The following is a 19,225-nucleotide window of genomic DNA, read 5'->3' as shown; positions in this document are numbered from 1 at the left end:
CAGAGGAGAAGATTTTTGTAAAAGTTAACGGACGATGGCTGACGACGGACGACGGACGACGGACGACGACCGCCAAGTGATGAAAAATGCTCACTTGGCCCATTGGGCCAGGTGAGCTAAAATTACAAGTATTCCACAAGGTTCTAGATTTAGGACATTCATATTCATTGATTCATTAACCTGTTATGCTTTTCCTTAAACATACTACTGATCTATAGAGATTGCCCGAATTTCAACATTCAATGCATCATCTTGCAATTGCCATTCATGGCCTTTAATGATTGACTGCTGGTTAGGAATAAAAATAAAGAGTGCCATAATTTAGGTGCCATAATTTCTTTTTGTATGAATAACACTAAAAAAGTATTTTTCGATTAAAATAAAACTATTTTCGTCCTTACCATGCACTAACCACCACGTACAGTAGTGCATATTCTATACTGGAGGCATGAAGAAAGGTAACTATGCTAGACTATTTTCAAAGCAACAGAAAATAACAAACGTAACAACTTCGACTGGAACCAGCAGAATCTTTTAATCGAAATATAAACTAACTGAATCTTTAAATCGAAATATAATAACACAACCTTCGAAAATCAAGTAATTCCAAAATAAGTTAGGAAGAAGGTCACGGGGTATGCGGTTATGCTGACTGTTGAATTATTTGGTAAGATCTCCCTGTAACTGCTTTATATTTCAAACTTATTTTTTTTATTACAGACTATAGTTTGAATTCCAAAAAAAAAACAATTCCGGTTATAATATAAAACGAATGCTCCATATGGTGTTTCATTATCTTATTCTGATAATACATCTTAAACAGCAAGTTTAAAGCCATTTTTAGCCACTCGTGGTCCCGTCTCGAATGCCGGATGTCGAGCCGGGCCAAACTAAAGAATTGAAAATTGAAATGTGCTTCTTCTACGCTTAGCATGCGGCATTAAGGAATAAGAGCAAAGAGTCTTTGTCCTGGAATCAGACTAATGTGTCCAGTCCAGATATATCTTCCGTTAACATTAAAGATAAAGACAAAACTTATGAAGGTCGATCATGTGCAAAATCTGAAAATGAAAAAAAAAAATATATTTTTGTGTTAGGGAAAGTTAAATCCAGTCACTTTGTATTTGCTTTTGAAATGAATCTTCAGCATACATTGATATATACCTAGGTCAAAGTTGCGTTAAGTCTTTTGACAAGAAAGAATTCAGGATTTTCAAGAGGCTTTTCACTGACGTTATATATCATGAATGTATGTCTCTAATCATTATGTGTAGTTGTTTAATAAACATTGATAAAGAAAGAATGATTTTGACGTTGAAAATATTGTCAAGTTTTATTAGAATGTTATTCTTCGGTCGCTTTTTATATATACGTGTGGTTTTCTTTCTGACTATCTTGTAAGTTTTAAAAACTTTACTTGACACTTTACACCTATGCTTCCTTGAAGAGCTAGTAATATTTAGTGGTTTGAAAAGGACAAATAACATTAACAATAAATTCAAAAAGAAATAACTGACAGAAGATATTTGTTTTAATATGACAAGGACGACTTTTACATGACAAAAAAGTTTTGTGCATCATATAACGTTTATTCTACATTTGAAAAATGGCAGAAAATTGGTTTTCAAAAACAAACCTTTCCGTCATTTTTCACCTTTTCAATGTCATATTCATCTAATGACCTCATATAACATGTATTTCGATTTCAATTCAAATTTCATGGAGTCAAGGTACAAACAGTCACAAAGAAGTTGAAATTGGACAAAATCGGAATGGGTTGAGACCAGCTTCGTCGACAGGATAAGCATCTCTTTCTATGCATGTACAACTATAATATACGAGTACTACATATATTTCTTTCAATTTGCAGATCAGCTACTACTTCGAGCACATAAAGAATCATTTCTTTGCATAATGTTTTATCAATTATTTGTATAATTGACTGTGTGTTGAATAATTGTCACCTGGACTTCTAGCATCCTGCAATAAAAGCTCTGCTTAGGCGGGTACTCGGTTTGATTGTGTAGGATGTTTAAAGACTCATCCACGCAATGTAGGTGTTAAATCCGATGTCTCCTGTATGGAGAATTTCACGCTCTGTTCACGTAAGAGGGACCTTGAAAGAGTTCTTGGCTAGTTGCAAAGCAAATATCTTATCCAGATACCCTCTTTGACAGTAGCAGTACAAATTTCTCTCCCTTTAGCCTGGTCGATTCTCTTTGCAAAACCTTCCCATTACCATAATTACTGAGATTTATAATTGATAAAATATTCTCGTCCTGAATCTGCATGATATATTTACCTCTGATCATTAAGGATGTTCGCTCCTCTTGTTTTTGAATTTTTGCCAGATATTTGGAATCCTATGGTTTTATCCATGTAGTTCCATTAAACATTTTGCCCGCTAACCCCTATTTTTCTTTTCATAATTTTATTACATAGAGTTTAAAAATCCATATTTGAAAATCCTCTAAAATTCTTGTTATTTTTTTAATAGTTTTTGAAAGGAAAAGGGTGCCAATGTTAAATGTATGAAAAGTCTAGAGAGAATCATTTCCCGCCATTTTCAATGGTTTATATATAGAAAACAAGCACACGGACCCTTCATTTTTATCTGCTTTTTTAGTTCCTTTATTTATATACTATCAATTTATAACAGTCTTTTAAAAAGCTAATTATTTTGAGACAGAGTAGCGAACATCCTTAAGCAAATGACAGTATAAAAAAAGAAATTAAACTTCAGAATTTGTTTATTACTTCCTCGTTAAAGTATGTGCAGAATTCCATTCTCTTTTAATGAAAGAAAACAAGAAGAAATGTATATAGATAATTGCTCACATCTACGTCATTTGGTCTATGGTAGATAGTTGTCTTATTGGCAATCATACCAAATCTTCTTATTTTTGATCATCGAAATTGCCATGTCTATCAAGCTTTTTATTCTTTTATACTATTTTATTTGGTTTACTTTCTTCTCAAGCATGCTCTTGGTACATTTTCACTAGCTCGCTATTGACAATGAGTATCATCAAATGATGTGCTATGCACTAAAATGTATACGCGGTAGTATGCATGTCCATATATAAACAGTTTGTAGTGTTTCAAAATATTTGTATATAAAAAATATGGTACATTGTTAGAGATTTAATAAAAATTTACATAATTATAGGCGTCCATATTTGAATCTGCATCTTGATAATGATACTGTGCATTCCAGACAGGTCTAATTCCTCCTTTTGAGATTGTCGACGGGTTATTATATGTATCGTGCAGTGAATAGTGTTCTCTGTGTAACACCCTCTGATGCCATCGTCCTGACATTGTATCATAAGCCATAACTGGAGTTGAGGGGTTGTTGTATGAATAATAATCTGGCTAAAACAAAAGACGATCAGCGTGTAAGTATATAATTTAATTTTGGATGTAACACGTCTTCTGATTGGCTGAAAACGTTTTATCTATCAACTCATGCATAGACATAATTTTGTCATGAGACCGTGACGTCATCAACGTTTTTATCATGATTTACTCCTTTTTAGAGTTAAATTATAAGAAATGACTGTAATATTTTTCTGTCTATTCGAAATAACCTAAAACATGTGGTGCACACTTTTAAATAACCCGCTACGCGAGTTATTCAGTGTGCACCACATGTTTGATGTTATTTCTTCATAGACAGACAAAATATTACAGTCATTTCTTAAATAAAGTAACTTTATAAAGAAAAAACAGTAATGTCAATGATGTCATTATTCTGTTTGTCTCCTGACTTTTTGCAGGAATTTTCCGATTTGGTCTAAATGACCTTTTGTGTCAACTTGTTTTCATTAAAAACTAAACGGTGAACCTACAATGTACGGTGTACGGTTGACTGAATTCAATATGAATGCATGTACAAAATATTAATGTACGTTTTTATATACTTTACCTTCTTTGAATCAATGACTATGTCAACATTATAAGTGAGACAGCAAAAATTTGAAAGCTCATCTATTTTTTATGTTAGTTAATAATATCTCTTCAAACCAGGATACCAGGCTTAAAATTTTCTATGCCAGACGCATATTTCATCTACAAAAAACTCGTTCAGTGATGCTCGAAGAAAAAAAATCAAAAGGCCAAATCAAGTGCGAAGTAGAAGAGCATTAATGCCCCCAAAAATTCCGAAAGTTTTTTTAAGCCACATACATCTTAGTTAACGCTTTTGTTAATAAAAAAAATTGCTTCAGTTTATATCAACCTTCGTCATGTTTTTGTGTATAGGCTAATCTTCGACGTCACACTACTCAATCCAAATCATAACATAGAACGTTGTCTGAGATTTCAGGGGAGGATCCAGCCATTTTTAAAAGGAGGGGATGGGTTTCCAACCCAGGATAAAAGGGGGATCCAACATATGTCCCCATTCAACAGCATTAATCGTCAAACAAAAGGGGGATCCCCCCCCCCCCCCGATCCGCCAATGGACTACCACTGTGTTAAACATTTCCATTATTCAAAATGTGATAATTATGACAAAAGTAATGCATCTGTGTAAGATGAATCAACTCATACCTCTACAGACTTTTTAAAGTCATTTGTACTGCGACTTTGGTTTTTGGAGTGTTTTCCACGTCTTCTATAGTACACTGTTAGACAAACTATAACAATGCCAAGGATGGTTAAACCAAACACTGCAATGCCTACTCCTATCACGACTGGGTCTATAATATGAATAAAAAGTCTATCTTTTGTAAGCTATTCATTCAATCTGTTTTTAAATGTATAATATAAAACGGGAGACAAGGAGTACTGTATTCATGTCTTTTGTTTTTACTTATGTGCTTTGTCTATATATCATTTGTTTAGACACATTTGTTTGTTTTTTATAATGATTAAAATTATAACACAATGTTGACTGCTGTACCCCTATTTTTGACATTTATTCCTATTACGAAGTGTTTGGTTTGTTCACACATTGTTGTCAATATGGAATTTTATGCGACTGTCATCCAAGTGAGAGGTTTAGCTAGCCATAAAACCAGGTTTAATCTACCATTTTCATATAAGGAAATGCATGTACCAAGTCAGGAATATGACAGTTGTTTTCCATTCGATTGATGTGTTTAGGCTTTTGATTTTGCCATTTGATAAGCGACTTTCCGATTTGAATTTTCCTTTGAGATCGGTATTTTTGTTATTTTATTTTTTTGTATTTTTTTTTAATAAATATGTTGTTAACTGTATACTATAAAAAGGGAGACAAGGAGTACAAGTACTAGTAATACAGAGAGAGAGAGAGAGAGAGAGAGAGAGAGAGAGAGAGAGAGAGAGAGAGAGAGAGAGAGAGAGAGAGATTTCATGCATTGCTTTGATTGGAAAGATAAGCAGCCACTTAATAGAGAAAACCAAAATGCACATCAACAGTGTACTTCTTCTTACACGTTTAAAATGACAAGAGTGTGACCATTAAGTAATTAAATTAACGTTGTAAACCTACCTATAATACCATTCGTATTATCTACAACATCAGTTACATTGACAGAAGATGTATCTGGCTGCTGAGTTTTGTCTGTTGACACTAATGTTGCTTTCTGTGTCGGTGTTAATTCTCCTGTTGTAGTTACAGCTTTGGTTGTTCCAACTTTTTGTGCCGTTGTGGTTGGAACAGCTGTTGTAGTTTTAACCCGATTTGTTGTTAATACTGATGTTTTTTCATGTGTCGTTGTTAATCCCGCTATTGTAGTTATACTGTCAGTTGTAGTTACAAAATCTGTTTTTGTTGTTGTGGAGGTGGCTGTTGTAGTTTCGTCGTGCTCTGTTGATGATTTAGGTGTTGTTGCAACATTTAAAGTTGTAAAAGTTTTGGTCGTTATTAATTGAGGGGTTGTAGTATCGGCCTTTGTTGTATGAATTACGGACGTTGTAGTTTTTGGTTGTTTAGATGTTTCCATTGTTGTAATTTTAGTTTCGGAAGTGGTTTCCGGTTTTATAGTTGTTTTCAACGATGTAGTGGTATCAGAGTCCATTGTTGTAACATGTACTGTACTAGTCACATAATTTTGTGTCGAAAGAGACACAGTCGTTGTTTCAGGGAAACATGAACCACAACAAAAGAGAGACACAATAGGCTGAGAAGAACATAGGCTTGGATTGTTAGCATACGCATCTGCGCATGTCCAGCCAAGGTTACTAAATATAATACCTTTCCTGTCACCATACAAACAGTTCTCTGTAATAGAGTTCATTCAGTTTATTACAAAATTACTGTGGTATTGTTCTAGGCAACATGGTGTGTACTTTTACAGCTTTTCGGCTGAATTGACATTTATGCTAAACTAAAGTGTTAATAACTCAAAAGGTAATGTTTTTACTTATCATTTCAAACAATAGCAATCAACTTAACAGACATTGAGATTGATGTATTGGGAATGACATAAGTGGAAGATAGTAATTTCACCTTCAGTTGGAAAACGTTACGTTTCCATAACTAATTATAAATGCTTATTTGTTCATTTGCTGGGATTTAAAACACACCAAAGATACCAGGCTTTTAATTTGGTACGCCATATGTGCGTTTCGTCTACACAAGACTCATCAGTGGCGCTCAAATCAAAAGAAATATAAGGACAAAGTTAATACAAAGTTGAGCATTTAAAATTGAAAATTCCAAAAGGTTATGCCAGTACTGTCAAAGCAATCCATATCCAGGGGTTGAAAATTCTTAGTGTTTTGAGTACTAGTAATTCAATATTTTATTAACAACAATTTTACAGATACTTAAACCACCTTGTGCAATGTTATGTAAGTACTCAGCATTGATGCGCTCAGATGGACGATGAACGAAACCGGAGAGAATGGGAAAACACCATTGTCATGGAGTTTTGACAAATTAGACAAAAAATATAACGTACTGATTGTTCGAGATTTTGTTTAACTACTACTGTTTAACTACTACTGGTGCTTGAAAAAAAAATTGAAACACAAAACTATCAAGTCAAATCAAAATAAAAAATATAATAATTTACATTAATTCACGTATCAATCACCTACATAAAGGCAAAGAAAGTGAACTTTCCTATAATACATTTTTAGAATATGTAAATCCATTGGCAAGTTTCCTCTTACGCAATCATCGAATGTGACTCATCATAGGATTTTCATTTTCCATACGCAACACGAGGATTTCACTATTGTAGCACATGTTTACTCTTCAGGAGCATCCGGATTAACCACAGACATTTGGTGGGGTTTTTGTTACTCAACCTTTAGTTTCGTGTGGTGTTTTGAAAACATTGTTTTATACTTATAATTGAGAAACAGGAACTGCTTACCGGAGAACCTGAGTTCACCCCCAGTTTTTGTTGGTGTTCGTGTTGCTCAATCTTTAGTTTCTGTTCAGACTATTGATTGAGATATAAGAAAGTGTATTAGTTATCCACAGGTGTCATTCGGTTTATCGAGAGAAATGATCGTGAAAGAATAACTAATGGTGGTCCAGCATTGCGATCAGATCGTGAAAGATCTGGTATAGGATCGTGAATGAAATATTATCGAGAAGACACATGCTCCGTCAGTAAATAATCTTATTTAATCAATTATTATGAAAAATATTGGAAGAACAAAACTGTCTGTCAAAATGGTTCAACATTCTGATTAGTATTTTAGATAAATCAAGACTTAAATATACACCATTTTTACAAAACTACAAAAGGTAGATTGCTCTTCGAAGTTCAGAGAAATAAAAATGTAAACAAACATGATTTTTTTTAAATGTTTAATGCATAAACTACTTTTCTCCTAGAAATATCGTTCAATATTACTGTTTGAAATAGTTCTTAAAGTTATTTTGATTTAGTTTATTCAGAAACTGTGCAAAAACGGTAATATTTGTAATAAAATGATATTACGGATCGTGAAAGATCGGGTACCGCATTTGAATGATCGTGAAAAGGATCGTGAAAGATCTATTGCCGCTTATACGTTATTGCAAAAAATCCACGAAAACGCTCGAATCTTTCTTTAAACAAGTGATTATTTATGCTTGTAATCGGTATATCAACAGATTGGATTTACATGACTTATTCCGCTTCACTTTTGTTTGTGAATAGGGTTATAATGGTTCAATGCCATTGGATTTGATTTTTTGATAATACCACACCGACTAGTTTTCTTATAACAATATAAGGGTGTCTGTTCGTCCTGCATAAGTTTTATTTTGTTTGAAAAGTTAAGATTGTCTCATCTGATGCCCATTAATTTTTATGCATAGTCATATCTGTAAAACGAAGATCCTTGCTGATTTTTGTAAAAATTGGGGAAAAAACATTGTTTAAAACAAAAGAGCAGAAAAACAACTGTCATATTCCTGACTTGGCACAGGCATTTTCCTAAGCAAATGGTGGGTTAAATCTGGCTTTCTTGCTTGCTTATACGCCGACTTGTATGACAGTTGTTTAATGTTCCGTAATATTGCCAAATTAGGGGAGCAACACTAACAGAATTAATTGGTTTACGTGGTCATATCTGGCATCCAGTAGCATACATAACAGATATACAACACAGCTTAACTTAACGTTCAATAGATATTAGAAGATGTGGTATGAGTGCCAATGAGACGACTCTCCATCTAAGTCACAATTTGTAAAAGTAAACCAAGGTCAAAGTACGGCCTTCAACACGGAGCCTTGGCTCACACCGAACAAACACACTTACAATCGAATCAAACAAATACGCCAGCCAAAAAGAGATTATGTAGTTGATAATACAGCCAGTATAGTAAAGCATAATTAAGGAGCCCCTTAATTGTCATGTAAATATAAATATGTTCGTTTGCCGGATTTTAAATCTTGCAGGCACCGGTATGAAAACTCGTGCGCACGACTCTCGAACTTGTGTGCATGACTTTCAAACTGGTGCGCATGACTTTCAAACACTTGCTCACGACTGTCAAAAATGGTGTTCACGATCTTCAAGATCTGGCGCGCTTAACTTTGAAACTGGAGTTCATGACTTTTAAACTGTTGCGCATGACTATCAAAATGGTGCGCACGACTTTCAAACTGGCGCGCACGACTTTCAAAGATGGTGTGCAAGACTTTCAAGAACTGGGGCACACGACTTTCAAACTTGTTCGCATAACTTCAAAAACTCTTGTGCACCAGTTTAAAAGTCGAGCGCACCAGATTTTGAAAGTTATGCGCACCAGTTTTTAGATGTCGAGTGCACGACTTTTCAAACAAGTGCACACCAGCTTGAATGTCCGGCAAATGAAATTATTTCTATTTACTTGGCACTTAAGGGGCTCCGTAAGGGTCTCCTCTCATAATGACATATACACTAACCGGATAAAATTCATAAAAATTAAAATATAAGTACAAGGGTATACAAAATGAAATTACGCTATAAAAATCCTCATGTGTCCTTATCGCATCTCTGAATCAAACCACTTAAAGAAGGTTGAAAGTCAAAAATCTGAAAGCTGGATGCATATATACCAAACCACGACAAGAGGCATACGATCAAATTGAACATAATACTATAGTAGTACAAAGACAAATAAAGATAAAACTGCAAAGTAGATAAAATGATAAACAGAGTCAACACCTTAAACCCTGGTTCATTATTGTTTGCGCAGGCACTGATTACGTTTTACAAACTAGATCTGAGTATCAGCTGCAATCTCTTGAAAATCGTAGGAGTTCAGAAATGTATACTTCATAGGCGGATGAAGTTGGTAAATCGCTGCTAAGGTGAGGAAATTTTATAATTTCAAATTTGAAATCATCTCGTTTGTCATACTAGACTCGGGTATTAAAAGATGACCGCTGTAGTCAAATTCGGGGTTTATGTTTAAAAATGATACAGAGGAAGCTGTATATGTGGTGTCTATAATATCTAGTTCATGACTATTAATGGGACCAAATGAGAAAAGTTCGTATTGTTAATGGAAAGAAAATATTCAATACACCTGTGTGTAAAATTAGATGATAGAGCTTATTTGATCAAATATAAAATTAAAAATGTGGTATGATTTCCAATAAGACAACTTTGCACATGAGACCAAAATGACACAGAATTTAACAACTATAGATCAGCATACGGCCTTCAACAATGAGTAAAACCCATACAGCTATAAAAGGCCACGAAATGACATATGTAAAACAATTCAAACGACAAAAAAACTAACGGCCTGATTTATGTACAATGAACGAAAAACAAATATGAAATACACCAACAAACGACAACCACTTAATTACAGACTCCTGAATTGGGACAGGCACGTACATAATGTGGCGGGGTTAAACTTGTTAGCGATCTTCTTTCTAACCTATCGTGCGGGTGCACTCGACTTCAATCTTAATTGACTAGGATTGTCAGTTTTCCTATCGAAGGTCGGTGGTTTTCTCCGGGCACTCCGGCTTCCTCCACCAATAAAAACTGGTCGCCACGAAATAGCCCAAAAGCAGTGCTTAAAGGTGGCGTTAAAACACAGAAAATCAAATCAAATTTTTCTAAACTGGGGCAGTGGTGTACCAGAACAACAATTGAACAAACTATAAAATTCAGTTGAAAAGGGCTAAACTCATCAGATCGATACAAAGCAAAACAAGTAACAAAAACAGAGTGGACTTATACATTTTCATTACTCTTTCGAAAACAAAAGCGCACACATTAAGATATTTACGGGGGAAAACCACAAGACCCCCTCTCGCTTCCTTCGTTTGTGAATGCATTACACACTATGTATACACAATATTGACCTTTCGATCATTTACGCTGCTGTAGGTCTTGCTATCTTGGATGCCTAGTTACGCGTAGCATTGCCTCATAAATGAAAACAGGTCTAAATATGGGTAAAAATATATATATCACCAACAAAAATTAAAGCAATGATTTACGTTCTTAGAAAGTAATTACACACTTCAACCAATTACAAGTATATCAATTGGTAATCAAATGCTGTTTTCTAATCATTAAGTCTGGTCACGCCTTATCTTTCACGATCCAAATAATGCGTTGAATGATCTTTCACGATCAATTTTGATTAAAAATCAACAAAAATAGACTTTTTCAAAAATAATATGAACTTTTTCAAGTAATAACATAAATATATTTTACTGGACTATCTGACATATAAAGATTTAGTTTTAAATATATCATGATATATTGGAATGTGACTATTATCGTTACAAAACGTGATTTTTTTCTTAATGATTTTCATAGGATTGTGTGTCGCCTTTTGTGTTTTCTTAAAAAGTACTGCATTTTTTCATTTATTAGGTGCACAGTTTTATTGAGGAAGTTGAATCATTTTGACAGACATAATTATTTTTTCTTATTTGTTTCACCTTTTGAAACTACAGCAGATTGTTTCATAGATTTTGAAGTAGAATTACACTTAATTGCATTCACGATCCGATACCAGGTCTTTCACGATCAATTCTCTCGATAAACAGAATGACACCCGTGTTATCATTTATGATAGATATTTGTTGTAGTTATATTTTTTTTTTTTTTGACGTGAAAAAAAACTAGCAACTGAACAGTAAAAGAAGTTGGCGGCGTTATAATAGCATCAACGCAGAAAACCCTCCAACAATGTCTTTTTCAGTTAAATCAAGTATTTGAAATCAACGAATCCTTTTTGTCATACTTAAGGTTGACGATAACATCATTGCCATTACATTTTTGTTCTCCGCATTTCTCCTCATTTTCGTTTGGTTGTTTATATGTCGCGCGTGGGAGAACCTCCCAAGCGCGATATATAAACAACCGAACAAAAATGAGGAGCAAGTGCGGAGAGCTAATATTAATTAGATTGATTTAACATTGCATAGTGATAAAAGAAATAAAACTGGTCTTGCATAATCGACATGGCAGTTTATTGAATGCACTAAACTGCTGCATGCCGTTCTGTTTTTTCTCGAATTGCAATGGTCTCGATCATCCAAATGCTTTATGAATCTAGTTTTTTCTTTGCAAAGACAGTTGTCAAAGTAACAGAGACTAGAATTGTAATAATTGATGGACTAAAAAAATAATAACCATACATTCTTCATACGAAAATTATCATAAATGATCACGGTAGTTAAAGTATATACATCAGTGAATAATAAGATATATAAAAGGATAATAAAAAAAACAATAAATTACGCAGGTAATTACATATATGTTATATTTTAAGTAAACTTCGGAACGTATTTGATTTTTTTTATTAATGGTAATGAATAAAAGGAGATGTAGATTATTACGTCAACGAGACAGTATCCTAACAACAATATACCAACAAGACATTCATGGAACAATTTAGTCTTCGACAATAGATAGGTGTTGATACAATATGCCAAGCTCTAAATCGTCCCAAGCTCTAAAATTGTTAAGCAGATACTATCGTCCCCTACAACCAATTTCTCCAAATGATAACAAAAGTATATAAAAATGATATGAGACAACTACTGATCAAGTTAATGACTTGGGACAGGTCGTAAATTTTTACAACAGATTCAAGTAAAATACATTCATATCTTGCAATTGGTATTTGAAACATCCGTTTTAGCTTCGAAGTTCAACATTATTTCATACGACTATGAAATTCAAATTCTGAGAAATTGTCATCGCTGTTTTATTTATTCATGGATTAGTGTGATTATAAATTTTCATTCCTTTTTTGCACATGCTTGCAAGCAGTCATTAAAGATACCAGGCTTAATACTTTGTACGCCGGACGCCCTTGTCGTTCACAACGTCACCTGCATATGGGATATACATTTCCCAACTCGGTATTCAAGAGCTTATACAACTGCTATAACCAGACTTTATAAAACATCACCAGTGTCTGAGCAGAAAGTTGATGAACCACGGTTATGTCAAAGAACGGTTCGTCCTTTTTCTAAAAAGGTTCATCGAAAGATACCAAGACCTTGTTGATAAATATTTCGTATCAAATTTGCCAAATAATACATGATGGTCTTGAAGTATAGATTCTAACTACGAATGATCAACTTTTGGTGTCGCCTTCTAGTTAATACAAATGAAGATAAATTATCCTGTATACTTTATAAACTATTATACATTGATTGTAACAATTATGGTATTGGAAATAAATGGATGTTATTTATTAAGAAAATATTTGATGAATGTGGCATGTCAAATGTATGGCATTGCCAAGATTATTTTAACAAAAAATGGATAAAATTAAGTATTGAGCAAAAGCTAAAAGACCAATTTCGACAAGACTGGTTTGCAGATTTACATCAATCCTCGAAAAGTTTATGTTATAGAATTTACAAGACCGAATTTAAATTTGAAAAGTATTTATCGATTTTGCTTTTTAATTTTTTATATACTTTGTGTAAATTTAGATGCGAAACACAATATGTATTATATATGAACTGTTATTTTCTCTGTAGCTATGTACTAGTTTATGAGAATAAAATCATTCATTCATTCATTCACTGTTTAGTCCATTTTGGTATATACTTTTGGCGTGGCTTGGTATTTATGCATCCCGACATTGTGTTATTGTTTAATGGTCATTTTTGTATTCTTGTCTTTCATGTTTGCTTATGCACATTGTCTATAGAGTGTCTATATGCCATTTTTTTTTCTTTGTATTTCTATGTAGACTTTTGTTAGTCTTTTTGTCGTTTTTGTTTTGTTGCCATTGTTTTGTCGGTCTCTCTCCGACTTATGAGTTTTGATTGTCCCTTTTCTAACTTCCGCCTCGCTTATATTTAAGTTGCATCCCTTTTATTGTTCGAGGAATTGACCTTACCGTTCCCTATGGGGGCTTTAACATCCTGGGTACACACGCCAGAAACACACCACTACAAATGTATGACAAAATTGTTATTTTAATTTAATATGTAAACTATGACACTGCTTGTCCAATTAAGTTGTATTCTAATTGCAGTCTTAAATACAAATACCATTGAACTTTTCGTCCTCTATAGAATATTGCTTTACAAATGAAACTGCAAAGCATTAATCTCTTAACAAAGTTTGTGTGTAGCTATTTTATTAGAAAATATCAAATCAACAATTATAAAGGTAACTAAATACAGAATACAATTATAAATGGATTTAAAATAGAATTGTTTTAATACACATATGACAGATTAATAATAAACCTAGAAGAAATAAGGCAAATGAAGTCATGAAATTTGTCTTTATCATTCTTTATCACATGAAGATACCGAGTTTAAAGAAAAGAATTGTGAAATATCACTAATGCCTTTTAATAAAAAAAAAGGTCCAGCTAAGATTAACTAAGTTTTTATTTACGCACCTTTTGATTGCCGCAATGAGTTCCTTCCCCTGCAATCGATGACTGACATTGGGAAATGTCTGGTTTGTAACACCAAAGAATATTACATATGGTCGAAAAATCGCCGTTATATTGTTCCTTTAATTATAAAAATATGGAAATAAATTCCCAGTAATTTATTTTATAACAGCAGCAAAGATTTCTATTAAAGGTCTATCTCATTTACAATTTTCTAAGGTATATATGTTACAGTGAATTTGTATAATCAGTGATTATGTAGAATCCCTAAAATTTTCAGGGATTATGTAGAATCACTGGTTAGTTTAGGGGTTATATATAATCACTAAAATTTTCAGGGATTATGTATAATCACTAGAAAAAAAGTCAGGGATTATACAGAATAACTGAAATGAAGAATTAGTTTCATTTATATAGAAAATGAATAAAAGTTAAATAATTCATTCTTTAAAATCATATTAAAACATCATTATAAACATATAGATTGTAAAATGTAAAGCACAAAATGTTAAAATGATAACCTCGAATACAGTAAAATGTTATGCACAACATATCAAAATGTTAGGAACAATATACTAAATTATTAAGCACAACATATTAAAATATTAAGCACAATATTTTAAAAAACAAACATTACATTCACTCTGTGGTTAAAATTAAAAAAAAATTAGTAACTTTCTTAAACTATCCTGGATTTGTACCAAACTTGGACAGAAACTTGTTTATGATCAAAAGCTAGTATCTAGAAGGAAATTTAAAAACAAATTATTTCCTGTTTATCCGTACATTACTTATAAATGGACTTAGTTTTTTTTCAGCTAACATTCAGTCTGCAGTTAAAGTTACAGCAAAAGTAGGCGGAACCCTTACGAATTTTTCTATACATTTAGTTTCTTCAGTTCTCTCAGTTTGAATTTCTTGTTCATTTGAACACAAAATACACACAGATGTTTCATAACCTTCCTCACCATTTGTTTTACTACAAATAAAATGAACTGTGGATTTACAGTTTAAACATTTTTTGTCATATAAATGATCTTTGAAAACCATAATGAACTTGAAATTAAATAAGTTGCATATCATCGTCAGATATTTAAGATTTGTTGTTTTTTTTAGATCCATGCCCACCAGCCCCAACCTTATGTTAATGTGTAATGATGTAAAGAGTGTTATCTATATGAAATATAATAGATGGTAGGAGCCCTTAAACAATTTAAATACTTACTGTTCACTTAAACTTTCAAGGAATAAGAAAACACAAATGACAAGTTATCTTTATCTAATTTTTATCAAACACAGGATCTTTTAATTATTGATAATCCCTGAAATCATACTAGGGAATTTGTAGAATAATTATATTAATGTTCAGTGATTATGTAAAATCACTGGTCATTTTCAGGGATTATATATAATCACTAATGATTTTGGTGATTCTACATAATCTCTGAAAAATCAGGGATTCTACATAATCCCTGATTATACAAATTCACTGTAACATATATATATATAGTGATTGTAACTTCTCCAGTAGAGTTATAGGATGGAACGACTGAAATTGACATCACGTAGGATTAACATTCACATCACCAATTAGTTGACCAATCCAATATACTTGGTTATGTCAACTCATGAGAGATGTTTTCGCTGTCTTTGACATATGGACACCGACATAGTTTTCTGATCTGTTTTTATCGTTAATTCCCTTTTCTGAATTTCATTTTAAGAATAAAACGAGGGAAAAGTTAACTCCAATCATGTCTTCTAATAAAAGAAAGGCGAAAGATACTACTCATGAATCGAAGACATACTGACAACGCCAAAATAAGCTTCACACGTGACAGTCAAAGTCACTGATATAAGAATGCGCCTTTCAAACTATAAACAAGAAGTGGTTGTACAGTTACTCCTTTTTATAAAAGTCAGAGCATTGTTTCGTTGAAGCATATTTGATGAAACATTAGTTTGATATCAGTAAAACTACTTGATATTATGATGACAGTATTACAGGATTCGCCAGGTTCCGTGTCCGATGTGGTTTAAGTATAAGTAGTTCATCAACAGTGATTACTAGTGATCATACTGATGTTGTGAGTTCGAACCTCTCTTCGTCAAGGTGTGTTAAACCTCGGTCTAAATTGACTATGATGACCAGTTTTCCAGCCACAGTTCAGTGGTTCTTTCAAGGTATTCCAATTTCCTCCACCACCAAAATTACCGTCGTGATATAGCTAAATGTGCTAAACATGGCGAAAAATACCAACACTGATTCAACCATATTACAGGAATTATTATGCTATTGATGATATATAATACGTAAAACAGTTTATTATATTCGGTTTTGAGCGTTCCTGATTAAGGTAAATCCTGAAAAGAGCTTCAAAGGCATTAAATTTAGAAACTGTTGTTTTCGTTTTATTTTTTAATTGATAAATAGGTGTATGCCTTGTTTTCTGTAGAATTTGAAAGATCCTCTTTTTTTAAGACATTTAAAATTGCGATATAGCCGTTTTGCGCTGATGTGTCGTAAAGTGAATAACAACCAATAAAGGTTTCCTGTAATCAGTTAAATCATGGAAGTAAAATCAATATAATACATCCATGGTTAAATGAAGGTTTTATTTAGCTGGTTTTTTTTCGATTTTAGTTTCAAGTTAAATGCTCTCCAACTGTTTGATAATAATTTGAATAATTTTGGTTAGGCAAGACGACGAGGAAATCAATTAAACTGCAACCCATTTCACAAAATATATTACGAGAAAAAACTCATGAACATTTAAGTATAACTTACGATCAATTTTAGTCGTAGGATTTTTTTTGAAAAGAGCCACTGTTGTGTATCAAGTAATTATATTTTTATTTACCCTGCACAAGCATGATCCATCTCCGTGCAAGTAAGTGTTATACATACCGACTATCTGCATCATATAATTGTGTATTTATTTACCCTGCACAAGTATGAGCCATCTCCGTGCAGCTGTACACATTGACTATCTGCATTATATACTTGTCCTGCCAGAAACTGGTCGTAAGGAGACTGGGCTGTCGGGTCGAAACTTGTACTTAATGTCTTCATACAATTGTTATTAGCCCTATGGATATGAAGAGCGCCATATTTATTTTGACAATCATACATTTTTTCTAATTATATTTCATTTTTTTATTTATAAGTCGAAAACAAAATTGTATCACATTTCAGAAATGTTCTGCACTATAAATCATAATAAATAGTTAGTTATATGCACAGATGTAAGAAAACGAACAAAAATGGTTATGACATTCATATAAAAATAAGAGGATGTGGAATGATTGCCAATGAGACAAATCTCCACCAGAGACCAAATGACATAGACATTAACACCTATAGGTCACCGTACGGCCTTCAACAATGAACAAACCCGAAACCGCATAGTCAGCAATAAAAGGCCACGAAATGACAAGTGTCAAACAATTCCAAAGAGAAAACTAACGGCCTGGTTTATGTACAAAACAATGAACGAAAAACAAATATGATCTACAGCAACAAATTAATGTAATCCCTTCCCCTAACCTGGGACAGTGGCGTAAAAGTACAACATGAGGAATGAACTGTAAAAATCAGTTAAAAAGAAAAAATGCATTATTGATACCGTCCCTACCAGGCATGGGGCGAATTACATTGCAATGTAATGCATTATATTACAATTACTTTGACCAAACCATGCATTATATTACAATTACAATTACATGCATTTATCAAAGTAATGCATTATATTACAATTACTTTTGCAAAGTAATGCCTTGAATTACACATTACATTTGAAAATTTTATTAACTGACTAGAAAAATTAAACATTTTATAAAACAACTAGAAGTCACAAAAGATTCTAGCATATGCAGTAACTGTTCCATGAATTGAATATAAGTATACATGTAAAAAGTCTATTTAATTCGACTTTTACAATTTTAATTATTTTAACTTAATGTTGACTTTACTTTTATAAATATACTTTTTGTTGTTTTTTTTTTTTTTTAATTTTAAACGAAATATTTAATTACTGTGAATTACTTCCCTAATTATAAAATAAACATAGACATTAATTAATGAAAAATTGTCTAAATGGTGAAAATATTGATTGTAAAACAAACTAATTAGTGTTTATAACAAAGTTTAATTATCTTTTATTTAAGCAAGACAAGATATTCTTTGACCTTATGACAACACTACAGTTATGTTTTTCAAATATCAATCTTTTTATGCAGGAAAATGTATGAAATAAGATGAAATAAAGAATATATTATAATGATTAACATATTCTTAGTTAATCAAGAAATCTTAAATTTGGTTAGTTAAAACTCCAACAATATGTTAAAGATGTAGTATGTGAAAAATGTAATGCCATGTAATGCATGAAATTACACAACTTTTTGCTAAAGTAATGCATTATATTACAATTACATGTAATGCACAAATTTGATTACACATTACATGCAATTACTTGGAAAAATGTAATGCATTACCATGCATTACAATTACAAATTTGCATTACCTCATGCCTGGTCCCTACTAAAGTAGATTGATACTGTCATAGTACACTGATTTTACAAGTCCTTGATGGTATCAACCCCGTAGAGTTTTTTTTTCTGCTTTGTAAATCTAAAGATGCGGGTTGACTAAAATTGACCGTACACCAATAATGTATATTTAACTTAAACTTCATTTGATTTCCGTTAGGCACTATATTCGATTTTGAATCTTATTTGGAGAGAAGAACCACTAAAATTCGTCAGTGGTTATTTTGTTTTTGTTATTAGTATATGATACAATTGTTTAATCTGTCAGTTATTGAATTATTGATGGTAGATCCAAGTGTGTGTGTGTGTGTGTTTTCTAATCTATTCCATTAATTTATATGGTCATATCTTTTAAATTAAATGTTTACCAAACTTTGAATTCTTCGAAAATCTAAGGATTAATTTTTC

The 19,225-nt window shown here is 32.5% G+C and overlaps 1 protein-coding gene across 1 annotated transcript in view; it reads right to left on the bottom strand.

Annotated features, from left to right (window-relative positions):
* Positions 1-3,131: 3,131 nt before the first annotated feature.
* The window catches only part of LOC127718000 (uncharacterized), a 32,043-nt gene continuing 15,949 nt past the window's right edge, over positions 3,132-19,225 (bottom strand). Inside the window, exons 12-17 of the mRNA XM_052223882.1 lie at positions 17,211-17,355; positions 14,270-14,386; positions 13,757-13,808; positions 5,480-6,211; positions 4,555-4,703; positions 3,132-3,375 (exon numbers count right to left, since the gene is read on the bottom strand). Of these exons, the coding sequence (XP_052079842.1) occupies positions 3,145-3,375; positions 4,555-4,703; positions 5,480-6,211; positions 13,757-13,808; positions 14,270-14,386; positions 17,211-17,355 (1,426 nt within the window). The 3' untranslated portion in view covers positions 3,132-3,144. The remainder of the gene's footprint in view (positions 3,376-4,554; positions 4,704-5,479; positions 6,212-13,756; positions 13,809-14,269; positions 14,387-17,210; positions 17,356-19,225) is intronic.

Source organism: Mytilus californianus, unplaced genomic scaffold (genome assembly GCF_021869535.1).
Source record: "Mytilus californianus isolate M0D057914Y unplaced genomic scaffold, xbMytCali1.0.p SCAF_10, whole genome shotgun sequence".
Lineage (NCBI taxonomy): Eukaryota > Metazoa > Mollusca > Bivalvia > Mytilida > Mytilidae > Mytilus > Mytilus californianus.
Note: the sequence above shows the minus strand (reverse complement) of the source record. Positions and strands in the feature narration are given on the sequence as shown.